Source organism: Haliaeetus albicilla, chromosome 7, assembly GCF_947461875.1.
Source record: "Haliaeetus albicilla chromosome 7, bHalAlb1.1, whole genome shotgun sequence".
NCBI lineage: Eukaryota > Metazoa > Chordata > Aves > Accipitriformes > Accipitridae > Haliaeetus > Haliaeetus albicilla.
Window position 1 is genome coordinate 7667951 of NC_091489.1, and position 26387 is coordinate 7694337.

Sequence of the window (26387 nt, forward strand, 5' to 3'; positions counted from 1 at the left end):
ACGGCCCCAGGAAAAGCAGGCGCGGGCCCCGCTGCTCCCACACACTCGTGCTCGGGGGGTAAGGCAGGCCTCTCCCGGCGCCGGCGGGCCTGCCCGCTGCCCCAGGCCCCTTCTCTCTGCGGCGCCATCGCGCCCGAACGGCGGCTCCGGCAGGGCCGCGGGCCATCGCGGCGCTGCCAGCCCGTACCTCCGCGAAAGGCTTTATTTAACGGCGAATTCACCGCTGCCGAGCTCGCGCAAATCGCCTCCGTCCTGATCGAGATAAGCCGATTCCCGCAGCGGCCGCCAGCGCCGAGGCCCACCGGGAGAGCCCCGCTCCCCCGCCGCAGGGGGCCGCACCGCCCCAGTGCGCAGGCGCGGGACCGCCCCGCCGTGCGCGTCGCTTCCGGTGGGACCGTCCCTTCCCGTCCGGTGCGGCGCGGTGCGGCCCGGCCCGGCCCGGCCCAGCCCCAGCGAGGGCATGGAGAAGCTGCGGCGGGTGCTGACCGGGCAGGACGACGAGGAGCAGGGACTGACGGCGCAGGTACCGCCCGGCCGGGACCTCTTCTTCCTTCCCCCTCCCCGCACCGGCGGCTTGCTGGGGGCCGAAGGCTCCTCGCCACAGGCCCGCACCGGTGTCCGCGGCCTCAGGCGCCGCCGCGTTCCTCCCGCTCCCTCCCCGCCGTGTCCCCCCGCCCGGGCCGGTAAGCGGGAGGGACGGGGAGGCGGAGGAGAGAGGAGAGTTTGCTGCCTGCGCCGGAGGAGGAGGAGGTTTGTGGGCAGCAGGCCCTGCCCGGGAGTGAGAGTTTTGGCGAATTGTCGGTGCGCGGAGCAGCTCTTCGGTGTGTCGGTGGTTTGGGGTCCTTTGGTTTTGTTTTCCGCGTCCCGCTTCGGGTTAGCAGGGTCTCCTGGTCCTGCGCGGACTCTTCCTCCTGCGTGGCCCTGGTACTTGGTGATAAGTTAAACATCTAAATTGCTTCTCCGTTTCCTTATGCCCTTGAATTTGCAAAAGCAAAGAAGGACTTTCTCTAGACAGAGATCGTTTTGTGTATATTGTGCTGAAGTTCCTTTTTTGCCCCATACTCCTCAAGTACAATTTAATTTTTCTGTTTCCTCCTCACTGTCTTCCTCATCATCAGTTTTGGGTTTTGCTACTGCATTTGAACGCCATACATTAATAAGACTTAACTTCTAGGTTGCAGCAAACCTGAGCGTACTTCTAAAGAACCATTTATACCATCAGCTCCCTTTTAATTGGCGTGACTGCAGGTCAAAGTGCCCCACATCGTGGAATGTCTTGATACTGTGTGCTACAGGATGCTGGAGCGTGGTGGGGGAGTCTGGAACGTAAAGCAGCCCAGATCTGAGCTGCAACTAATAAACCTTGGGGAACCAGCCCAGCCTCAGTATGGTTGGTGTCTGTGGCATAATGTTAGTTCCAGCAGCTTACTGCTGATACGCTTCACTTGTCTTTCCACAGAGCTGCTGCTGGTCTTAAAGGTTTATGAACTTGGGCCTCTGCCACAGTAAAGCGGCTAAATTGTATCCACACCGGACTGATTCTGGAAGCAGTGTAGCCCTTTCACACCAGAACTGGCTGCCAGCATTTGGGAGGGATGCTTTGCCTTCTGATTTTATTTCAAGATTATCAAAGAAATACTTACATTTCTGTTAATCTTAGTTCTGTTCCAAGAGAATTAATTAATCTGCCACCCCCAGGCATGTTTCACATGAGACACATGACAGTGACACAGAGTTCTTTACTTGACACTGTGATGATTGTTTTAAGGCAGCAATCAATAGATAAATGCTTAAGTATTTCATGCTTTTATGTTTGAGGTGTATATCCTGAGAAGGAGAGAACTGAGCTACAAATGTGTTATTTGTTAAACGTCAGTAACTAAGCTATATATGATTGACTGTTGCATGTAAAGATGTTGTTATAGCCGGAGAAGACTTTAAATAGGAAAAGTCTGCCCATATTTAAAGCCTATCCTGTACATGGTAGAAGAAAACATAAATATGTCTTTGGCATAGTGCAAAGGAGCTTCATGCTGAGAAGATGAACCAGAAAGATCTTCTTTAAAGTAAATAAATACCCAATGAAGAAAAACTCAAGTGTTTAGGTCAGGCAATGTCTCTGCTGTAGGCTTCTCTCAAAGTAGCAATGTACTTCTAGAACACTGGAAATCAAGCCTCTTTTTAGTGAGGAAATTCATAGGTGAGATTCACTAAAGCTATAGCTTTGCAGCTGGATGGTGTTGACTATTTTTAAAGTGTGTGCAATAGAGCAAAAAAGTATGTGCACCCGTGCAGAGAAGAACATTTTTTAAGAGGTAAGGTTGTGAAAGAAAATAGAAGGTTGTGCATTTCGTGTGTAAAATCTTCAACTGTTTTAAATGACCTTTCTGGAACTGAGTCATGTGCTTGGTTAAAAACAATTGCCCTCTCTTTGAAATAGCTGATAGTTGTGTAATAGCCATCATACGGTTCGTGTTCATAGAGGTCTCTATATTCTGCTCCTTGATTTTTGCAGAAACATTACCATGAAGTCAACAGTAATTCCTGTTAAGTAAGGTAGAAGAAAAGTATATAGTAAGACAATTGTGTGATGATTCAATGAAGTCTTTCTGTACTTTCTAAACTCTTCAGATGGCCGTCACTTCTTGCTGTAATTAGTTCAACTATAGTTCAATTAGTTCTAAATATATATTGAAAAAAAGCATTAAAGGAATTTGTTACCAAAAAAATCAATAATAAATTTTAAGTATACCAGTGTAACGATGTTGTCAGGGCAGCATTATGCTGTTTAGTTTTATCAACATCAAAACTAATATATAATCAGTCTGACACGTCAGCTTATTATCTGGCTGTCGTTTCGTGATAGTTGTCGACTGACATATGGTGTTTGATATATTGCTTAGGAGCTCAATTCTGTAAATATACTCGACATTTCTTTGAAATTGAGTTTTCTCCATTACTTGCATATTCTTAAATTTACTATCAAGAAAAGATGCAATGGTTAACTTCTAGAATCTTTCTTAAAATCTGTAAAAGAAAGTGCTTCTATTTTTATTTTTGTTTGCCTACATGGAAAACTATTATAAGATAATTAACGTATGGGGGGAGCCTAGGTAGATGTTCAAAACCACAAGAAATATTTTTGATCAAAGGTAGCCTTGCAGATTATCATTCATATGACTTACTGGGTGTCCGTAGCAAGCTGTTCAGTAGACAGCGTTATCTGTTGCTTGCAACTTGTGTATTAGACCATTGCAAGACTGTTCCTTATGTTTCAGGAAGTCTGCCTTCCGGATTCCAGTTTCCACTTAGGGTTTCCTCTTGATTTCTGGATGTTTTCGTCATTTCTTTGATGTAATATTTTCTTGTAATATCCTGTGAATAAAAATATTTCTTTTTTTGCCCAGGAGTTTGGCATTAAAGCTTAGAAACCCTTAGTTTTCTATAGCTATTTGTTGGTTTCTGTTTCTGTTTTCTTTCTATTGCTTAGAAACAAGCTGGTAGGCAGTATAGCAAGAAGGGTATGTTTTACAGGAACTCCCTTGCTGCCACCGCTGCACAGTTCTCCATATGAATCTTTCCCCAGATGTGGAATTTGCATGGCAATTTTTTCAGTCTTCTAAGTAAAAGCTTCTGCTAATGCAAATGTCATAGAGTGTAATGTCAACAGCTCTTTTTATCTGAACTCTAGGATTAGCTGTATGGCTAATGTCGGACAATAAAAAAAAGTCCTAATCACCCTTACGTTGTTTCCTGCTTTTGTTGCTTAGGCAGCTTAGATTTAATGACTTCTTCTTAGGGTTCTGGCTCATAGCCTCTGAGTGTAGGTGTAAGAAACTAAGCTGTTACTTCAGGGTGTCTCACAGCCCCTCTTTAGAAATTACTGCTCCTGCAGCACATACAGCAGAATATGCAGGCACTGTGTCAGGTCCTCAACTTTTATAGATTGCAGCCTGGCATTTTAGCACAAGCTGAAGTCTGTGGTTTAAGTAGTTGAACTGTGTACCTGTTACTCAACTTCTGCAGCAAGGTGCTTCACTACAGGGGTGAAACAGACATCTCGGAAAGGTAACCAGTTCCACTGCTTCCATGAAACTTAAAAAGTATTAGGTATCGGGGACTAAGAAAATGCATTACCAGATATATCCTCAGTTTCAGGATTTCAAACATTGCATTAACTAGGTTCAGCTTGATAATATAGATAGTGATGGCATCAGGAATGGTTGGAGGATCAGCCTTCATTTTAATGCCAATTAATTTATTTAGTTTTATTATTACAGAGAATGCTATGTTGTGGTGCTCTGGCAGCCCTCATGCTACAGCTTATCTTCCTGCAGTTCATGTGCACATATTGTCAATCTAAGTTTTTAAAAATTAAATCCATAAGATGTATTAAACTAGTTTTAAAATTGTATTTTAAATCTTGTGGCATTTTTTGTTCCAAGCCTCTGTCTGTTTCACTTATTTATGGTGTTGGTATTTTTTCCACCTAATAACTGTCCGGGATTTAAATGAAGATAAAGCTATTTTCAAATTTTTGTGAAAAATGAAATTTCCTGTTGTTTCAGGAACACCGCCAGATATTAAGACTAGAGGTAGAATAGCAGTTAAGTGGCAGCAATGTGCCTGATACACCTGAAGAAATGATTTACCTTCATCCTTTCCCTGTTTTCTAGGCAATCTGAAATGTGTGTCTTGGGTGTACTGATAGTATTGGCCCATCCGCACTTCATTTCTGAGCAGAGGTGGAAAGGGTTTTTACTCTCTTCTGTTTTTTTTTCTCTCTTTTTTTTTTTTTTTTTTGTGTGTGTACATGCGATTAGTTGCATAAATAGGTGTAACTAAAAGCACGATTCAAATGGGCATCTTCAGTTATGTCCTACCAGCTCTTCCTGGACTTCTTGCATATATACGCATTCAGGAATATGATTATCAAATATGCTTTCAAATACTAAACCATCTTTCAGTTACTGTTTTTGTCTATTTCTTCAATGCGAACATAAGGATAAGGAGTTCGACCCAACAAGGTAAGCTGTCTTCTAACCTTTGGGAAGTTCTGTCTTAACTGCTGAACAGAGAGAAGGGGAAAGAAAATTCAGAGCAATACTGTATCCCAACTTTGTGTCTGCTCAGACAGTATGCAAGTGTAAAAGATAATTTGTAGTATTCCGATGCCCCTTCTTAAGTAAATATTCAAAGTATTTAATTTGATTAAATAAGGTAATTTTTTTATAAGTAGTCCAAGCTATTCCTTGTTAACAGATATTCAGATGCTGATTCATCACAGTGCATAAATGTGTTCTTGTATGTGGCCCTTTTTTTATTAAACTAGATATGGTTTCTTCATTTGTACAGATGTGAAATCATTCTAAGCAGTAACCAGATTTCATTCATTCGCTTACCACTACCTGAAAGAGAAATTTCTCAAGAGAGTAGGAGAAACATCAAACTCATTGGTCGAGGAAGCCCTAACTTGTGTATTTGGTTAATAATACTTGATTGAAAATATCCGTAGACTGGATAGCAAGAGGACAAGTTTACTTGTGTCATCTAAATAAATAGGAAAGTTAGCTTTTTATAGTCATCTGACATAAGCTGAAGCAACACTTCACTTAATAGACCGTTTAGAATAGAAGTATCTTTAATTTTAGTGGCCTGGAGTAAGCTGAAATACATTGTTCTTACAGCACGGGTGGAGAAGGCGAGGTGAGCGTATCTAACAAGTCACTTCTGCTGAAAGGGGCTGTTCTTCTGCCAGCTATGTGGCTGGGCCTCTTTCCTTAGATCAGCCCTGCCGCTTTGCTGACATCTTGCTGAGCTGGTTTGGCTCATTAATCCAGCACAGGACTAAGTCATCAGAGCAGGAGGAACACTGGTTCTGTTCCCGCTTGGTGAGCTGTGTCAGCTAGCTCAGCTCATTGAGGGGGTCTTGCAGGTTCTGGAGTCACACAGGAGACGCAGGAAGTAAAATGATGCCTTTCAGCAAGTTAGCTGTCGGATGAGTCAAGCTCTGGTAATCTGCCTGCACCTTCCCCCTCTAAGGAATTGTAACTGAAGTGGAATCGTAATGCCTGCAGTGGATACTTGTACTAATATGTACAATGGATTCTGTCTAGTAACAGGAAAAGGTAGTAACGTCTATAGGAACGCGCAGTGCTGCACAAATAGGTATGTTGATCTGCAAATTGCTAGAAGGTCCATTCAGCCTTCTGCTTTGGTGCAATTGTGAGAATTTTCAATTGTAATTGTATGGTGAAAAGAAAGTCTGTTTGAAAGTGGAGCAGGATTGCTTGAGTGCCAGGATATACCTTCAGAAGTTTTGTCTTGTTTGTTTGTTCTGGAAATACGTTACCAGGTTGCTAATATAATTTCTTAAACTGAAGCAATTAATATGCAAGCAGCTGTTAAGCAAGGTGAAATAATTGTTCCTGGCTAAAAAATTATTTTGTCTGAAATGAAAGACTGCAATAGTAAAGAAAAAAATGTCCTTTAGATTGTTCAAAACTGGGTTTGTAATATCTTTTTTTTTTTTCCCCCTCTCCTCCTATTAAGGTCCTCGATGCATCAACACTCAGCTTTGGTACTCGCGTCAGATGGTTTGCCATATGTTTTGTTGCTGGCGTTGTGTGTTCTATTCTTGTAAGTAAAGTTTGGTTGGTTTTTGGCTTATTTAGCTAGCTCTGCCTTTTTTTTTTTTTTTTTTTTTTGAAACAGGCAACAATGCTGAATATAGCCCGCATCCACAAATGCACAGCAAAATAAGCCAAACCTTGTTCATATTCATACTTTATATGTAATTCTGTGTTTGCTTTAACCTGTATCCTAAATTTGGTATCCATAAATCTAACTGGACATTAAATATTTAATTAGCGTGTAGGGGCTGTTGTTCTGTAAATTATGATTTTTGACCATCTTTCTTCCATTCACAGCAAAGAGCATTTTTATTGTAGCCTAATAAAATTTCTTTCTAAAAGGTTTGAACACTGACAAAATATGCTATATTTTTTATTTAGATTTGTGACTGGTGTACTAGGAAAGAAATTTTGCTGTTGTTCACTGTGTACCCATCTTATTTTTATTCTCTCCAATAAGAGGGGGAAAGGAGGGGGAAGCTTGAAAGGTTTTTAAAGGCTGAAGAAACCACAAGTGTAACCTGTCACACTCACAAATCAATAGGTGATGACTGTGGTAGCATGTTGACACTTTAAAAACCTGCTGCACTCCTATTGATCTTACAGCCAGCAAATCATTTGTTCATTCTTGAACTTGAGGTGTTGGCAGGAGGCTCAAGCCTGCAGTTAAAAGTTGAGATCTATTAATGGATTTGGTCTATCAAAATCTGACACAGGTAACTTGCAGTACAAAGCAGTTCTTCATCTGTATGCAAAGTCCCAGAAGCAGGTGAAATAACAGTAGGGAAGTATCCAGACTGTTGGTTTTGTCTGTCTGTCTGGGGTTTTTTGTTTGTTTTTCCATGATGAAGTAGGATGTTGGCTCTTCACAGAGCATGACTTCTGATGCAAGCTAGTCAGCAGCCTTTGGCTAACGTGTGTAGATGACACTTGCAGTTTTTGTGGAGACTATCAGGCAGATTGTCTTGACTCATAATACATTCTGGCAGTAGGATGGAGAAACTTGTCCTGTGTGCATTAGTTTCTGGGATTGCCATTAATTCCTGTCATTAATGTAATGAGGAACAACCTGTTGATTGTTTGAGGCACTCAGCGATGGCTCCTTGCTGGATTCTCCTGCACATGGAAGTTTCTGATTCTTTATCAAAACTTGCGGTTTGTTAAGAGACCCAGAGGTAAACCAGAACAATTGCTGGTCTTACCTGTGAGGGGTCTTATTTAAGTGGTAATCAGCTCAATAAAGGAACTGGAGAGTAGTATTCTTCATATTGATATTTATGCCAAGTACAGTGACACAAACTCTGGCCAGATGCTTGTGTTGGAGAAGGGGCAAGTTCTATGAAGGGAACTCAGAATTGGGTTGGAATATCCCTTTTTTAGGGTTGCTTAAGCATTATTTGGTTGACTGCCCCCCCCCCCCCCCCCCCCCTTATTTTTGCAGGTAATATTTAACCAGCATAATCACAGATTTTAGTACATACTGTGTTTGTGCTTTAACACCTATTTCTGGACAGGTTAAAATCACTCATTTTGCTCGTATTTTTTCGGTGTTTAATCTTTGTGCCTCTTCTATATCACATGATGTGAAACTATGAAACAACAGATAAAAGGCTTTAGGATCTTGGTTTCCTAAAGTTTCCTTGAGTTATCTTGAGCTTGATAGATAAGAGTCAAAAGTTTGCTAGTATTTTTGTGGACCTTGTATGTTGGAGAGTTTGGAGGCAGCTCCCTAGCTAAGCTTGGCCACATGATGCTGAGAGCTGGCAACTCCACCACCTTCTGCTTCAGGTTACAGATCTTTTGGTAGAGTTATTGTGTTCTTGGCTAGCCAAAATTGCAGGTGGTGTTTTTTCTTTAATCCAGTCTTTGCGAAGTGACCATAGGCTTTCCTTTACACTCTTCTCTTGCAGCTTTCAATGGTTGCTTGTGCTATGGTCTCTGCAAACTGACAGCACAGATGCCCACTGAAATTGCAATTGCATGGAATATAGTTGCCTTTTTTTTTTTTTTTTTTTTGGCAGGACATAGTGTCCACATCGCAGCTTAAAAAAAAAAGAAAAAAAAAAAAGTTAAAAAACCAAACTAAAAAAACATATTTTGCTTCTAGTTTAGGCTCTATTTCTTCCTGATCATCATAGGAACTGTGATCAGCAGAAGGCTTTGGATTTTCTTGTGTTTAGTGGAAATAAGAGATGTCTGAAAGTAAGAGTTCTAAAATATTTCTATTCAGTCTCAGGGTGTATCGAGACTGCAAGACCAGATGGTTCATTAGAGGAAAAAGGAGATGGTAGATATTAGTGTGGCTTTATGGCACTTTTTCCTTTGTGTGCAGAGGTGTACAGTGTGTAGTAGGGTTTTGTCACAAAACTGAAAGTGTCATAAATAGAATATAAACAGTACAAATAAACAATATAAATAAACATTGTCTAGTTGTAAAAATATTGCAAAATATAGTCAATCAGTACATTATTTTGCCAGTAGGTGGCAACAGAAGTATGCTGAACATTGACTACTACAAATCTGAGAACTGTATACTCTGCTATGATACTCTTCATAGACTGAAAATAGATTTATAGATTATAAAATCTAAATAAATTGAAGTAGTTAATTAAAAACATACAAATAACCTCTTTTATAGGGAACGGCATTGCTATGGCTCCCAAAGGGGATCAAACTTTTTGCACTGTTTTACACCCTGGGGAATATTGCTGCATTAGCCAGGTACGATTTCTTAATTATTGTTATTAGAAAAGTACCCTCCTTTTCATTTACATTTACATTTGCTTTTACTCTAAAATGCTGTCTATTTATGTTGTGTATAAACAACATTGTTTTTGTGTTGAAATGTTAATAACATAAAATCTTGTTTGTCTTACAGTTTTAAGGTTAATAATTAGTGAATATCTATTATTGACTTGTTATTCCGCCTTTGTGATGCCTTACGTGATTGTTTTGTAGACACATCACAACTGCTATCTGAAGTATGAATAACAAATTACTGGCTGAATGTTTTGTACTTTTTACAGCTAAGTCCTTCTGCCTGGTACAGAGGTACCTCAGCTTCAGGGGCAAACTGGTAGTCTGCCCACTGTGTGGATGCGTTGTTATTGGAAGGAGCTTCTTGCTTTTAACAGAGAGATCATCCTATTTCTAGGAAAACTGTCTGAAAAAGGAGAGGTTCAGGAAATCCTCATTTTGACTGTAAGGCCAGGCAGAATCTAAAAATTGTTCACAGTGTATTTTTAAACTCTGTGCATGGTTCTTCGCAGCATTCCCCATAGTCTTAAAAGATTTGCAGAAGGGACCTCCTAGGATCTAAAGCTCTTTTTTCACTGTTTGAAAGACATGTAAGAAACAGCTTCATGTCCATAAAGTATTTTCAGTTTCTGTTTTTCCTCCTTCTCTTACTATCTTAGCATAGTTGAAGTATGGTCATGAGACTCAGTACTAGTGGAGTCTGGTCTTGACTTCCACGGACTCTGACTTTAGTCAAGTCACTTAACTCTTGAGTCAAGGCATTGTTAATCTGTTAAAACTCGGGCAATGTGACATTAACATTTGAGAAATGTGATGGTGTGCTGCTTTTCGTCAACAAATCTGTTAGGGGACAAAAGTGTTTATACTGGAATTGAGTCTCATTTGTATAACTATTCCATCTTGTACTAAAACAAGACAACAAGTTAGTACTGGAGGTAGGCAAAACTGAGTATTTCCCTTTTTCTCCCTTATTCCTTATTTTTTGTTGTTGGTTTTGGGGGTTTTTGTTTGGCTGGTTGGTTCTTTTACCCAGTATTTTGGGTGTGTTTTCACTGCTTCACATTAAATTAGCATTTTAGAAACTTGGTACTAATCAAGTCTAATTGTCAGTGAACTAAGAGGAAAGCTTTTACAGACTGGTATTTCTTTTAGGAGAATTCTGAAAAACTTCAGTCTGGACTCCAACTAAAAAGAGAAGAGGCCCCCTTCCCCTTCAGTAGTCCTTTTGGACAGAAACAACAGGCAACTGTGTTCTAAGACCCGTAGGAAATGACAATGAAGTCCCAACTTGACAAAGAGATTTAAACTTTTTCAGGCTTGCTTGCAAGTCTGTATTTAAATCAACTGCAGTTACCACTCTTACTAAATAGTCCTGTCTAGCCTGTTTTTTAACTATGATTTTCTAGCCACAAACATGAAAACAATGATACTTACTTGATTTTTCTCTGGGATGATGGGTGTATCTTCTACAGAATGTGTTGTATATAAGAACTATCCTGTGTCAGTGGAGGACCTCTAGGTTTTTTCCAGCCTTTCTGCTCCCTATGGATTCCCTCACATCTCTGGAGAAGCTCTTGTATTGTCTGTCCTTCAATGCTAATCAGGCTAGCATCAATGCATTTTGCTTTCTATGTTTTTTCTGCCTGTTTTACGTGGCCTGAACCTCCCTCATTTTTACCACTGTATTTTCATCATCCCTGTCCTTCCACTAGCTAACTAATTTTTTATTCTAGTTCTTCAGGTCTCTTTTTTCCTTAATTTAATTTTATGGTGCAGCAGCCAAGATTAAAAAATACTAAGAAAAAGTTAGTTTGGATTGCAGTGAATTTAAAACATTTTTGTCTTTTGAATTGAGAAAACTTTTTTTTCCATTTAATATGGACTTTTGAGGTCTGTCTACACAACTTGAAGAAGAAAAACCAAGTGAAAAGAAGGAGCTATGTACACAAAGTTGCTGGTAGGGGAACATCTGGGTGTGGGAGATCATGGATTTAGTTTACTGCTTTGGGACATGGATTCCCATATTTCTTCTGTCTTAGAAGATGCGTGCTTCACCAGGCTTATGACTGGTTTCAAGGGGGAGCTCTACCAAACTCTTCCCTGCTATTGATCATTTCATACAGATAAATATTAACTAGAAAAGGAGTTAAACTAGGTTTCCTACTCTGTAGTAAAGCATTCAGACCACCACAAGGTTACAGGCATTCTCACTCTCTCACTAAATGTTTTCTACAAAGCAGAATGGCTTCAATGACAGGGAAGGAAGAGACTTGTCTCAGAATATTTGAAGCCAGATAATTACTCCTACAGTTGTGAATTCTTGGTTCACATCTCATTTCTTTGCAAGAACAGGTACAGCACAGCATTGCTGATGGTTTTAATTCTCCCTTCGAGACTACAGAGTAGAAGAAAGCAGGAGGATTTAATACAAACTACTGAAGTTTTTCCTTCTTTTTTTGCTTTCTGAGTTTGGGCAGAGTTAGAGCTTCCCTGTAATACTGATTGTAGCAACTTGCATACTGCCTGGGTAAGAAGTTTATTGTTAAACAGAAATTTTGTACAGAATTTTGGTGTTTGTATTCTTTGAATTCTTTTTGCAAGTCAGTTCTTAGAAAAGCCTCAACATGAAATTCACTAGACTTCAACTTGACAACCCTCTGCTATAAGTGGTAATGTTTTAGAAAGAATTTCATGACCAAGGGTGACAATACGTAAGCTGTTTCTGGGTCTAAATTCATGGAGCGTTCACCTTTCATTCTGGTGGGTCTCTGTTGCTAAACACTGAAATGCCTTTTTTAAAGCCTTTGTACTCATCTAACTGTTGGAAAACTAATTACCTGTTGTCTTTTGCAAAGATTTACTTGAAAGTGATTTAACACTTGTTTTGTTTTTTCTCTCTTATTAGTACATGTTTCCTGATGGGGCCACTGAAGCAACTGAAAGCAATGTTTGAGCCAAAAAGATTAATAGCTACAGTTGTGATGCTGGTAAATATACTGTCTTTACTTCCTTTTGCTAAAAAGTTTTCCCTTAGCCTCAAAGCTGAATCTGAGGCTTTACTAAGGGAGGTTATTTCTTAGTCCAACTCTTCTTTGTACTGAGTAATAATAGTCAAGCTGATTAGCTCTGTGTATCATAAAGATTATCTAACTCCTATGAGCTTGTGTTTTTGTTGCTTACGATTTTTTTTAATCATTTGGAGTAAAATGTTCTCTACTAAATATTTCTTACTAAATGCTAATATTAGGTTGATTATTTTTGATTTGTTTTCTAAAACAATTTCTTCAAGAACCAGGCTAAAAAGAGACACTTCAGCTACTGTAAAAAGTCAGTGGTCACCAAGTCTAGCCTGACAGTTGTTTGTTGGCTGCAGTTCTGTTTGTATAGCTTAGTGGTTCATCACTTTCAAAGCAATGGAGAAAATTAGTTTCTCTCCCCAGTCCAGGAAGCCGCATGTTCAGCTTCACATACCTCCATTGTGATGTCCTTGGCTCCTTTACTTCCATGACCATCATTTCTTCTTCCAGAAGTATAGAAAAAACAGCCCTGTCCCCTATCTCAGAATTCCTATCCAAAACCTCTGTATTAAGTAGTTAAAAACAAGTTTCTGCCCTTGCTGCTTCTCTGTTTTGTCATTATTTTCTCTCTTGTTCCTCGTGATTTGTTTCAACTTTTATTTTTTAAATGTAGTGGCTGTCCTATTCTCCCCATCATATAGCTTTCTTTTCTAGTTGGTTACAGCTGATGTGGATAAGAAACCCATCATGAATTCTTTCTGGATGGCTGTCATATGGGTTGTCTATTCTTTCTCTCGCACACCCAGATGAAAAAAAAAAAAAAGTTGTAATCTCATTTGAGAATCTCACGTTTGCCCACATCTTTTGGAGCAGTGACTTGATCCTTACTTGGACTCTGAGCTTTGTTAAAGAGGTGACTTTTTGCCATCTCTTTCAAATCATACCAGGTTACAACTCCTAGGGAAGCTATGTTTCATAGGTCTTCAGTAAAAATGTCCAAGTTTATCTCCAATTCTCTATAGTCTCTGTTTGCTGAGCATGAATTCTCCAGCACTTTACAGCTGTGGGCTTTTTTTGGTCAAGCTGAGGGCCTAAGCCAGACACTAAAACAGCCGGCACAAAAATTATTTGCTCTGTTATCCTATCATCCACTGTGCTCAGACATGGTGACAAAAAAACCCACCCCAACTTACTTTCACGGCTATGGAAACAAGACATGTCGGAAAAGGAAGGAGAATAGAGAGTAGAAAAAACATCACAGACCTACCTACCTACCTGTGCAGAGAAGCTACCAACAAGGTTAGGAAAAAACAGAATGAAAGGTGTCATCTAATAGGAAATAGGAACATTGGATGAGAGCTAAGACTGTTAGGATGGAAAATTTCAGTAATACAGAGAAGAACTGGTAAACTTCTGAAGTTTAGAAAACTTTTTATGTATTTGACTGTTTTCTTCCCTATCCTAACACAAAGCTAGAAGTGTAGGCAACCCAGGAGTCACAAATATGTTTGGAGAATTTCAAGAGAGTCTGTTACTTTTATTTCTTTCAATAAAACACCAACAATTTTTTTTCAGTGAAAATCATTTTAGTTTAATTCCATTTTCTACGAAGTGTAATGACAAATGGAGGGAGCCAGGTAAGATTTAGTGGAAAAGTTCAAAGTGTTGCTTGCACAAATGGTGTGATTAATTTGGCATAGGAAACCTTATCATTGTAATGTTCCATCAAAGGTGTCTAAGTAGCTTGAATAAATCTTCATGTGAGCTTTTTCACTGTGTATGAAGCAACTGCTCCCTAGTGGGCTCTTCATTACTGTGGGAAGATGAAAAAACACTGGCAGAAGAAGCAGAGCCTGTGTTTGCCAAATACCGTAATTGTGAAGGAGTGTTTTTAATAATTGGATTTTCATGGTGATGCATGTACCTTTCTTGTCAGATGTTGATGTTATGAATACTAGATCCAAAATTATACTATGTACTGAAATAATAGAACAGCAGTTCCCGGACTACTTGGTTGCTTTCAAGCAAGCTTTATCATCTAAGCCCATCTCTTAATAGACGTGACACGTACGACTACACAGACCTGGTTATACTCATCATGGTTCCTGAAGTTAGTTCCTGCCTCCTCTTTCTTCTAAGGCTTGTCTCAGCCCTTCTGGCCATGGAGCACATCCCACTGTGCTTTGGAAAACACCACTTTACCTGGAGTTCAGCATATAGTCACTATGTGACAGCCTTTGGCCCTGCTTGTTTCCTAAGTCAATTCTGAAAATGCTGATTACACATTGAAAACATGAAAAGAGTTGCTGTATTTGCTTTGTTGTGTATTTGAGTATTCATACTTTCCTATTTTTGTCTCCCCTTTCATCTCTCCCCAGCTTTTCCTAGTATTGACTCTGTGTGCTGTATTCTGGGTAAGTGAGAATACTTTGTTCCTCTAAAGAGCAATCGAGCTTGGTTAGTTTATTAATTGTTTATTAATTACAGCTTTAACATACAGTTCAATTGTAGAGGAAAGATGAGCTTGTGTGTGTGGTATTTGTGTTTTCAACTGCAGTTGAGCTTAGGTGGAGTGATGAGCCTGCTGGCTACAAAGCAAATGCATTCTTCCACCTGTGTGTGATGTAGATGAGAATACAAAATCTAGAGCATCAGGTTCAGTCTGCAGGCCTCTGGACTAAGAACTAAGAAAAGCAAGTTAAAATAAACTTTCATCTTAGTGATGTGTACTTATGTCAGAGAATATGTAGTGATGTTTAGAGACCACAGGTACAGAATACTAAACTGATTAAGACAAAGGAAGAGAGACAGAGCAAGTACCTTCAGACATCTCAATTGAAAAACTGGCTGTAGTTGTGTTCCGTAGAAGTAAATATGTAGCTGAAGTGAACTTCTATATTTGCAGAAGTACAGTATCATGAACGAAAGTGAAAGTGTTAGCATTGATGCTGTTAAGTGTTTTTAAAGCTAGAGAAGGTTTCCTTAGCAGGATGCTAATGGAGTGACAAGTGACAGATAAAATGAATGGAAAGTTGTTAGAGTGGAAAGGAGTAGCAAATTAAGTTAAGACAAGGAAATTTAGGCATCGTCAGTTAACTAAATTTTTGTTTGAGCAGGCTGTTGCAATTGTTTGCAGTGTAGACTGGTGCAAAGTGAACTAACTTGCAATATTTTCTTTGTTTGTACTTAGTGGAACAAAAAAGGTTTGGCGTTGTTATTCTGCATATTGCAGTTCTTGGCAATGACCTGGTAAGGTTCTTAAAGTTCATTTTAACTTCTCCTTACCCCTACACCCACATGATTATAAACCTATATATATATATGCTTCACATAACGTAAGTGTGCCCAGATGCTAGCCTCAATCTGTTTCTGTAAGCTAGGTTGTGTAACTTCAGCAAAATCTATATGCAATCGTCTTGCAAAAATGGTAATTTTAAGTATATTCTGCAATATGTGAACTTATTTGAGGCATTATGAAAGGAATCTATATGCAAAAAAATTCTCATGCCTTTTCTTTGTTGTGAAAGTAACTGTATATTCATATGCCCTGGTTTTGAGTTCTAACTAAATTTTCATTTTTGAAGTTGAAGAAACTAAATAACATTTTCATAGGGTGTGTCCTGCCCCAAGAATATTCAGCAGCACTGGGTAAAGAGTGGCTGGATGTGAGAGGGGTAAATTTAGTGCAGCAGGTACTATGATGACCATCCAGATGTGCTCAAGGGCTATGTTTGGGAATGTGGGAGCACAGTTAGATGAGTTACTTGCAGCCTGGCAGAAGTTTTGGAAGTTACTGTTTTCTCCATGGAGATACAACTGAACATACTTAGTTTCCTTGTCCCAGGTACTAACTCCTAGCTGATCCAAGGTGACCACAATTCTTGTTTGAACTTGCCCTGAATACACACAGTCTTTACTGAACTTGGATCTGAGGACAAATAACCATTTGTTCAGGATAGGGACTGTTGGGCATCGTGCTGGGTCCAGGTAAATGCTTGGTACTAGACAGAGGGAACATTGCTAACTCAACCTGTGTTCTACATGTTTACAGCAGACAGCTTCACATTTGTTAAGTGTCCTAGAGCTTGATCAGGCTGGGCAAGAGAACAAAACATAGCCTGGAGGCTTGTGAGAAGCAAGTTTCAGAGGATAATAGAATTATCAGCTGTTTGAGTGTCACAATTGTGGCATATTATTCCTACTACAGCATATATCTGTATTTAGAGTTACATAAATAATATTAGATGTGTATTTGCATAGTAATGTATATTGTCTTTTAAACTGGAATAAGTTGTCTATATCATCTTGGAAGAATACAGTTTTCCCAGAAATCTCCATTCCTTTTGAAACTGGTGATAGTAAATCTGCTTTTTTAAGTTTATGTGCAACAGAAGTTATGAATGATATTTTAAAAAAAAAAAAAGAAAAAATAAACCAGGAAATTCTTGGCAGTATGTTTAGTTCTTGTCCAAGCATGTCTTCTTTTCTCAGGTAAGCATTGAATTGAGCAGGTAATCTTAAAAGTTTTGTTACAACAGGTTGCTTTTATTAATGCTGGACTGAAGGGAAATAATTGGGTTCTAGAAGAGACGCGAACACTCTGTTGAATATACTCTTTTCCTCTCTTTTTCAGGTATAGTCTCTCATATATTCCTTTTGCAAGGTGAGTCTGCATAATTACTTCCATCTTAACAAAAGTCAGTTATCTTTATGCTAGGGAGGGGGGAAAAGTCCTTAAATTCAGTATGTGAAAAAACATATCCTTCTCCCTTTTAATTTTTAGAAAATGACATAGCTGAACTCACAGTAATGCTTAAGATAAGCTTTAAATACAAGTAAAGTGCATAGTAATTCACTTTGTTAAATTTCATTCTGGTTTTCATTTCTGAAAATAAATTGAATTTTTGTTTAAATTCTCTAGTGATTTAAAAATGCATTGATGCAATAGTGACTTTTCCAGTACTTACATAAAAAATAACTTACGGATCTGAGGTTTTAGTTAAAAGCAAAGAAACAAGCATAGTTTCAGCTGCTAAGTCTACTTCTGAATTCCTCCATCATTTCTAGGAGAGGCAAAGGCAGTGCTTCATGTTAATTTTTCGTTTTGGCAAGCTTCTCGCTTTCTTTGCGCTCTTGTGTGTACAAAAAGGGAACGAAAGCTAGCCAAACGCATAGTGAAACCACATGCAAGTAAACAAACAGAAAAATCTATTTTTTCTGTAATGTTTCATGTAAAATGCAGATTGGTCTTTCAGCAGTGTGTTTTTCAAAAAAATGAAGTGTTTCTATGTCTGTATATTACTTAATGAGGTTTTCTGTAGTGAAAGTATGGGGGGGGAATGAATACAAAGTATTGTCTATCGCTTTCATCTGATATCTTCTGTAGTGTTTCTGTAACTTTGCTGAAAGATCTGTACTATGGATTTTTATTTTTTTCAAAGCTTCGGATTTGATGTAGGGAGGATTAAGCCATGTATGTATATATTTTTTAAAGATAGTAGTTGATAATTACAATGGATTAAACACTTTAACTGAACTCAGGCTTCAAATTGGCATCTTACTATTTTTGATATCTCAAGCTAACCCAGTCAAAAAAGTAGTATTCTGAATTCTTATAGTTCTTGTGGCCATGTGGCAGTCTCAGTAGGGTCATTTTTTTTTTTCTTCCCCTCCTCTCTTTTTTTATTTTTAAAATGTTCTGCTATGCACAGAAAACAAGTTGACCTGCTAGTCACTGGTCTTTTCTTCCCTACCAACAGTACTTCCAAGTTCTGGTCAGAAAAACATTAGATTATATGCATCACTTAATTTCTTTGTTTTCATTTGTTTATTAGATCGTATGAGCCAAAGAACTGAATTTTACACAGGCTGCTTTTAGTAATACAGTGATTACTTTAGGGATTATTATTTGTTTATGTGGAATGCTATCATAAATTTCTTGTACAGGCTGCCTTTCTTAGGGAAATAGTGAGCTAAACCATGTTAAGTGCCAGAGAACAGGATTATGTAACTTGTTTAAAGTATGCATTTGTCTTGATTTCAACAATATTGTCATTACTTGATTTCACTCTCTTAATGGTTTACTCTTAACAACAATTTACTTGTTTGTGGGGTTGGGTTTTGTTTTTTTTAAATAATGGTGGCTCTCCTGCTGGCATGGCAAAAACCCCACCCCAAACCTATGCAACAATAACAGCAAAAAAACCCCAAACAACAAAAAACCCCATACATACAATGACCTTAAAGAGTCATGATAGTATTCTTCTTCATTTTTTCAAATTGACTAACAACAGCATACAAATTCCACTTCTTTAATAAGTTGTTACATTTTTGAGAAAATGAAAAATAAAGAAGACTGAAGTGAGTGATGTAAGTAGAATAGTCAGGAAACAGTTTGTTTATTGTCAGTTAAAGAAACAGACCCCTTCAGATCTTTCAAACGTTAAGGCTGAGCGAACCCTTTATCCTGCACTGTTAGTGCATGCACTTTAAACCCTTCAGCCTGGGCGTTTTTTTCGGGTGACATGATGGTCTAACTCTAATGTGTCTTGGACCCAAAAGCACCTGTGCTTTGCTGATTGTCTGGATTTGGCATGCTCCTCAGCCCTGACCTTGCTGGCCAGCCTTTGCGAAATAAGGCTTTGACCTTTGCTAAGCCACCAAGTGTGCTGCAGAACAATTTTTAGCACTATGTCTGCATTTTAGCATGTGCTTGAGTGTAAACAGTGTGGAAGACTTGGACAATATGGGCAGACCTGAGCTTCAGAATGGGCTTGAGCCTTTGCTTTAGCTGGTGCTGTAGGTGTACTCAACATAACGATGGCTGTTAAGATGCCATTTGATAAACTATTGATTTTTGTCTTTATGTAGTATTTTTAATTTTAAATACATAATGGTTGGTGTGTATGTAAAGAAAATAACAAATACCTTAATTGATTCTTTTTTTTTCTTTTCTTTTTAAAGGGACGCTGTGATTAAATGCTTCTCGTCCTGTCTAGGGTAAATTAAAACCAGGAACCACTGTATGCTTTAAAAGCCAACTTTTATTCCTCAGTGAATTTTGCTCGGAAAACTATACTTTTCCACTCATGAAATACCCAGTAACAGTTTAGTATTTTCCTTGCCTCTTGCATTTGGGGGATTAAATAATCTGTACTAGAAACAATTTTTAAAATAAATTGGGTGAACTCTTTCTGTTTACCCTGGAACCTTTAGGCTTTTTTTAACAAAAAAGTACATTTAAATACTTTGTGCAGAGTAGTCTTAAAACTACATTGCATCCAGTAGCGCAGTTTATTCCCCAGTGGAGGCAGGCCACTAAGGTCTGGGTAGTATGCATAAAGATTTCATTTACAGTTCTGTCTAAAGTGCGCAATGTGCCATTTATGTTTGTATATTATTTACTGTATGCATTTCCAAAGACAGAGTTTTATAAACGTTGTAAAGATTTGGTAAGTTATAATTAACTACTCCTTTGAAATGCCTATACATGTGCCTTATGGAAAAAGCTTAATGAGAATCTGTGAAAGGTCTTTTTAAAGCTTGTTGGATTTTATTAAAAAGCTATATTTTAAATGATTTTTTTTTTCTTTCCTACTTAAATACTTTTTACTAAAAGAACTTATGGCTAATGTATAAATGAGATTTGTGAAATAAATTAGTTTTAAAGGTGCCTAAACTACTTTTTATTTAGGAATCTGCTATACAGGGCTGAAAATTTCATCATTACACTTGAATAAATATGAAAATATATTAAAAAATGGGATATGTATATGACTATATCCAAATTTGGTTATTAGATTTGGAGAAGTGACTTTAAAGCTTCTTTGTGTTAGTATTCAGACAAACTGGTCATTCTGACTTAAACTGATAACAAATTGAAGTCTGATACTTTGCCTAGCTTCAAATAAGATGTTCCCGTTTCTAGTTTTTTGCAACTAAGAGTTACTCAGTTATTAAGGAGCAAAGTTAAATCCTTAATGTTTGATGGGTGATACTGTGTTACAGGAGGTTCTTTTAGCAGGCACATGCTTGATTAGCTGTGTTCTAAACCCCAGTTGTTTTGGATTATTTTTTTCCCCCACTGATCCACAAATAGAAGAAGAGGGAATGGATTTGAAAAGATGTGAGCTGCAGTGTCAGGAAGGGGAAAACCCCCTGTCTTGTAGTATTTGGGGTTCAGGCTGAAGAGACGAATTGCAGTACATTTCTGTTAAATCTCAGTGTGTGTTGCACAAAAGAGCAACATCTTTGGGGGAAGCTGGATAAAGGATGACTGCATGGTTTTGCAGCTAAACTGCCAACCAAGCCACCCCTGTTAACCGATTAGTAACAATAAATTGCCAGCTAGACATCATTCCTGCAGGTGATGGGGGACCAGGTAGTCCTGACCCTGCAGCAGCGGGCTTTTGGGCTCGTTAGTACTGCTTGGTGTCGTGACAGCCTCTCCAGCTCTGCCCATCAGACCTGGTGTGCTGGTGGACCCTTGAGTGAATTTCTAGTTTCTTTTAGTTTTTAGTTTGCATTGAGGATGAACTAGTGTGTGTGTAGGTAGTGATGGATGTCATCCTGGAAATGACTGTCACTGCCCCTTCTGCAGTGGCTCTTTCCTGTTGGGGCACTGACCGTAACTGGCACCGGGGACATCCCATCCTGCCAGTTGGTGCTTCAGGACTGGGCAGTTGTTTGCTCCAGAATTGGCTTTGCCCATCAGCCACTAGTTCCAGTACACCATCACCATTGCTGTCATCTTTAATTAGAATGGTATTAGTTATTCCACTGGGTTTTTAAAATTTTTTTTATGTGCTATGGTAAATAACAAAGTTAACACTTATGAGTTAGCACTTAGTATTAGATCAACAGAACAGGTTTGAGAACTGAGGTCCAAAAGTTCCGTGTACTGGTATGCTTTTATATACACTTAGGTCTGTTACATCATGTGCTTTGTTGTTTGTTTTTCTTTTCTGAACATTTAAGGATTCACTTTCTTTCTCTGCATACAGAGCACACACTGCCTTCTTTCATCAGTATCTTTTGGTCCTTCGCATCCTATCTTTGTTTGCTGTGTATGAATATTCCAAAAGTTCACAGTTGATGCAACCTCATTGTACGATATCCTTTTATGACAGTGTGAAACCATAAATGTGGCGATCTCTGTGCATGTGGATTGTTTATATCCTACCCATCTTTTGATAAAATTCTGGTACCCTAATTAAAGGAGTACTTTGAAGGAAAATTTATAGCAGTTACATGCCATGACTTTTTAGACAAAATTTTGGAGTGGTAGTAATCTTGGACTCATAGGAAATACATGCTTACTTATGACTACCCCATGAAACCTCTCTAAACCTCCGTTAGTGTTCAGGGTACTTGAGGAAATTACTGCTTTCCTCCTCCTCAAAAAAACCCAAACCAAACAACCAGGAGCGTTGTGATTGAGGCAAAGCACATTGCTCAGAAGGCGTTGAGGCTAGGAAGAAGGATCTCTGGCCTGGGCCCTTCGTTACCAAGCCAGGCTGCTCTCGTCCTCGGCGTGGCTGGTGCATTTTGGAATTTCACGTAGGTGCGAGTCTGCTCTAGGTCTCGGCGTGGCTGACGGCACTCGTGTCGGCTCTGCCTGCCCTTACTCCCGGTACGTCCAGGAGCCGAGCAGCTCCAACTACCCTTCGTGTTTCGAAGACTGGCGTGAGGGCGCTGGTTTAACGGGACACCAAAAGCCAGCCCTTTCGCTCTTGGACGCTTGAGGGCTTTGGGAGGAGTTCAGAGCCTGCCTGCCCTGGGGGGGGGGGGGAGCAGGAGCCCCTCGGGGGCAGGAGCCCCGCCGTGCCCCCCCCCCCCCTTCGGCTCTGCTCCGGGCCGGGGACGGCGGCGGACCGGACCCCTCCGCGACGGCTGGCCCGGCAAGGCGGAGGAGCGCCGGGAGGACCCCCCGCCCCGCGGAAGGCTGTTCCCGGGGCGGGCGAAGGGCGGGCAGGGGGGCGGGTTTATCGAGGTTGGGGGGGGCAAAAGCGGCGGCCGCCGGCGCAGGCGGAGCCCACCCTACCGCCGCCGCCGCCGCCGGCCGCCTCTCGCCATGGGGCTGCAGCCCCGACGCGCAGCGGGGCCCTGTCCGCCCGCGGGGAGATGCGGCGCCCTGCCCGGGGCTCCCCCGCGCAGCGCGGCCGCCTGGGCCCGCGGCGAAGAGCCGGAGGGGGCTCCCGGCCGCGCCGCCTCCCTGCCGCCCATCCTGCCGGCGCCCGCCGCTTCCCCCGGGGCCGCCCGGGCGCAGCCCAAGAAGACGCCGGCGGCGGCCCCCAAGAAGGCTGCGCCTCGGCCGGCGGAGGAGAAGGCGGCCAGGAAGGCGCGGGCGGCTCCCCCGGAGCGGCCGGGCCCCCTCTCCAGCTCCTGGCCCTGCGCTTCCCTGCAGCGGCAGCCGCCTCGGAGGCCGCCGGCCGAGCGGGGGACGCGGCCCCAGCCCGCCCCGCCGCAGCCGCGGGGCCGCCCGCGGGCGCCGGGGCCGGGCAGCCGCTCCTGCGAGAGCCTGGGGGGGGCGGCGGGGGAGACGGCGCCGCGGTTCTCGCTGAGCCTGCCGCCGGAGGCCGTGCGGGTGCTGCAGCGCCGCAGCCTGGAGCGGCAGCGGGGGCAGCCCGCCCCTTCCCCCGGCGGCAGAGCGGGGCCGGGGCCGGCCCCGGCGCGGCGCGGAGGCCGGGCGGGCGGCGGCGACTTGCGCGCCCTGCTGAAGATCTCGCTGCTCAACGACAGGCACCGCTACGACGACGAGGAGTACGAGGAGGAGGAGGAGGAGGCGGCGGCGGGGGCCGCGCCGGACGAAGGGCTGGTGCGAAAGTGCACCGAGTGGCTGCGCGGCGTGGAGAGCGCGGCCGGCCGCGACCGCGACCGCCCCGACAGGCTGGAGACGCTGCCGCACCTGGGCACCCTCTGAGCCCCCGCCGGCCCAACGGGGCCCGGGGAGGAGGAGGAGGAGGAGGCGCCGCCGGCCGCTCCCCGCGGCTCTTCTGCCCCCACAGCCGGGTGGGCGGCGGGGGGGCTCGGCCGCGGCCCGGAGCCGGTCCCCGGGAAGGCGCCGGGGCGAGGGACAAAGGAGCGGCGGCGGGAGGGAGAGGGGCCGGCCGTGGGCGTCCTGCCTCCCCTCCCCGTTTTTTTTAAGGCTCTCGACTACTTTGTAAGATGCGCGTGATGATTTTGTATATTTGTACATAAAAGCTCCTTTTTATTTATTCGAATAAACGGCCGTTGCGTTGCACTAGCCTTAGCGCCTCGGTGAGCCCCGCGTCCAGGCGTCCTCGGGGGAAGGCTGCCGGGCTGCTCGCCGTGCCGAGCACCCGTACGGGGCGAGTATTAGCCCGGTTCGGGCGGCTGCGGGTACCGGCAACCCCCCGCTCGGCTCCCAGCAACGCGCTGAGCCGGTGGGTTCCTCGGTGAACCGGCGCGGCGGCGGGCAAGGGAACGGAGGGGAGGTGGGGGGGTCCCTCTCGGGGAGGGGGGACACGGCCACGGCGCCGTGGTGGCTCCCGGGACCGCGGAGAGGCGAGGCCGGGGCTGTGCGGGGGCAACGCGGTCTCAGCCCCGTCCCAGCCCGGGGGGGGGGGGGTGGGCAGCGGCTGCAGCCTTTGTCCGCGACCCCCGGTCGGGAGAGGCGAGGAGGGGGCGGGAGGGGCCAGGGGTACAAAAATGGCTGGTGGCTCTGGTGTCGGTGTTAGCCAGCTTCTCAGAACGCGAGACAGACCGAAATGTTTGCTGCGGTGTGGTAAACACTTCGCAGATGAACGTTGGAGCGTGTAGGAACGTGTTAAGTTGAATTTACCGAGCAGAGTAAAAGACAGTTTAGTGCCGCGCGTTGGGAATTACCGTTTACACCAACCGAGGTCTGTGTTGACTGTTCCATTAAATCGCGGGAGGTAAACCTTTCTACAGATCAGTTGCACAACGTAGTGATGTGCTACGTTTTTGTACAGTATTCCCTCTTGCTCCAGGTTTGTTCAAACACTTTTTCCCCCTGAAACTTCAGGAATGACAGGGGAGAGATGCTTTGAGGAAAGATTTATTAAATGCATTGATACAGCTGTGGAAAAAATAATGAACCAATATAACACAGGTGTGAAACGGCTACGCTCAAAGGCCAGCAAGAAAAGCATGGGGCATGAGAAGGTATGGAGAGTAATTCTATTTCATTTAAGCAAATGTAGAGAGTTATTTGTAGCACTAGCTATGAAACACATGCATCTTCCTACCTTTTTAACTGAGTTTGCCTGTACTTCTGCTGTATTCATCAATTTTCAGTAACGTTTTCAAGCAAGTCTGTCTTAATTGCCAATTTCCTGCCAAATTTAGTTTACGCTGGATTGATGTCAGACCCACTTTTGGTTTGGTTTTTCTCTCTTCTAACAATGAGGGGAAACAGCAGTAGTTGAGCTGTAGCTGAGTTTTCCCCTTCTGTGTCTTTTGGGAATGCGAGTTTATAAAGGAGCATCCCGGACCCTTACAAATGTTGTTCCTTAAAACCGCTCCGTGCTTTCCTATCGACTATAGTCAGTATCTCCAGTTGCAACGAAAAGTGATTCGTTCATTAGGGGCTGAAGTATGATAAAGCTTACTTGTGAGGCTGAAAGCTGCTTTGTTCAGAGGCTGAAGTGCGGCAGGAAATTCAATAAATTTGAATGCACAACAGCAGCAAATACAGCGTGACTTGGGAGGGAGGGGGGGTTGAAGGCGGACTGCCAAGTCTGACAAAGGAAGAACCTGCTCAGAGTACACTAGGAAGAAGAATTTGAAAACTCAGGAACTGCCTGGATAGATTTCTTTTTATTTTTTTTTTTTCAAAAGAATTAATTTTAACAAAGCTACCCAAAGATCACGCAGCTAAGATCTTTTGCGTTAGGCAAGTCATCGTATGTGGTAATTGAAAGTGGGCCTGAGGTGGCCTCATCTTGAGATGAGGATATGCAGTCCTGATTTTGGGCTGGATGTTAAGAGCCACTGGGCTCTCTGGAGTCATATAGCTAATGTCTGCTTGGAACAGTACCTCCTTCACTAAATGTTAATGTCGAGATTTATTGTTTTCAGTATTTGCTACCTTTCTGCTCTCTTCTAACCATAAATGATGCCCCTAGCGCTCTGAATACTTTCATCTGAAATGCCCATAAATCTTGCAGGCGATATTAGAACAGCAGAAGTTACTACATACTAACAGTAACTTCTGATAATTCTGCATGTAGCTTGCCTCTCGGTATTTTTTCAGTTAAAAAGAAAACGGATGGATTCTAGCATCCAAAAATTGTAGGTAAATTAAACATAATAAAACTGCTTATTTACCTCTTTAATATGTGGTAAAATAGACATTTGAGCCTAGTGGCAGGCTTCAAAGGACAAAAATGCCTGTGGAGATTCAGACAGCGGTGAAAACCCTCAAATAAGTCATTGCATTTGTCTTTGTGCATCATGGCTCCTGCTGTTTAAGATCCATTATGTAATTATATGCCAATAGGCATCGTACCAGGAACTAATCACGGTTCCTTTTCTTGCCGAAAGAGCGAGAGCCCTCTGAAGCACCGAGAACCGAAACTTCCCACCGCAGCACCCCCGTCCCAGTGGTCCCTGGTCCAGCACCCCCGTCCCAGTGGTCCCTGGTCCGCCTGAGGCCTCCCCCACCCGAGCCGTGGCTTCAGGACAGGGTGCCGTTAGCACGACAGGAAGATGCAAGCGGGATGCTGTGAAAGAGCATCTCTCCCGTCCCTCTGCTTGCACCCAGGCTCAGTGAAGGTGCGGGGGGGCCGCTGTTGACTCCCCACATTCTCGGCCTGCCGAGCTGCCTGCATGCCCCAGTGCCAGTATTGAGGTAAGTAAGACCCGTTCTTCTGTACCGGTGAAGAGATTAGGTGCGTTCAGGAATACTTTTCAGGTGGTGTAGATCTGCTTTTGCCATAAGAACCAACAAGCAGCTTGGAAATCGCTATACTTGCTTTTTACAGTGTATTCGTCGTCT

General features: G+C 42.4%; 2 protein-coding genes across 3 annotated transcripts; both read left to right on the plus strand.

Annotated features, from left to right (window-relative positions):
• Positions 1–374: 374 nt before the first annotated feature.
• Positions 375–20078, plus strand: SFT2D1 (SFT2 domain containing 1). 2 transcript variants are annotated; one of them, XM_069786873.1, is made up of 8 exons: positions 375–523; positions 6553–6639; positions 9271–9353; positions 12295–12376; positions 14785–14820; positions 15597–15655; positions 17040–17069; positions 19370–20078. In XM_069786873.1, the coding sequence occupies exons 1-8, from the start codon at positions 461–463 to the stop codon at positions 19407–19409; spliced, it is 480 nt and encodes a 159-aa protein (XP_069642974.1). In that variant the 5' UTR covers positions 375–460; the 3' UTR covers positions 19410–20078. The 2 variants fall into 2 exon arrangements, with proteins under 2 accessions (XP_069642974.1, XP_069642975.1); XM_069786874.1 differs by lacking the exon at positions 9271–9353 and adding an exon at positions 5005–5027 and having other exon boundaries at positions 377–523.
• A 2318-nt stretch (positions 20079–22396) lies between these two features.
• Positions 22397–23651, plus strand: PRR18 (proline rich 18). The gene has a single exon (XM_069786877.1). The coding sequence runs from the start codon at positions 22479–22481 to the stop codon at positions 23325–23327; it is 849 nt and encodes a 282-aa protein (XP_069642978.1). The 5' UTR covers positions 22397–22478; the 3' UTR covers positions 23328–23651.
• The last annotated feature ends 2736 nt before the right edge of the window (positions 23652–26387 follow it).

Excerpts from the sequence above, each read along its gene's own strand:
- SFT2D1 (XM_069786873.1), top strand. The coding sequence starts at position 461 with ATGGAGAAGCTGCGGCGGGTGCTGACCGGGCAGGACGACGAGGAGCAG. Across the intron at positions 9,354-12,294 it reads AATATTGCTGCATTAGCCAG|TACATGTTTCCTGATGGGGC; the intron begins GTACGATTTCTT and ends CTCTCTTATTAG. Across the intron at positions 15,656-17,039 it reads CAGTTCTTGGCAATGACCTG|GTATAGTCTCTCATATATTC; the intron begins GTAAGGTTCTTA and ends TCTCTTTTTCAG.
- PRR18 (XM_069786877.1), top strand. The coding sequence starts at position 22,479 with ATGGGGCTGCAGCCCCGACGCGCAGCGGGGCCCTGTCCGCCCGCGGGG.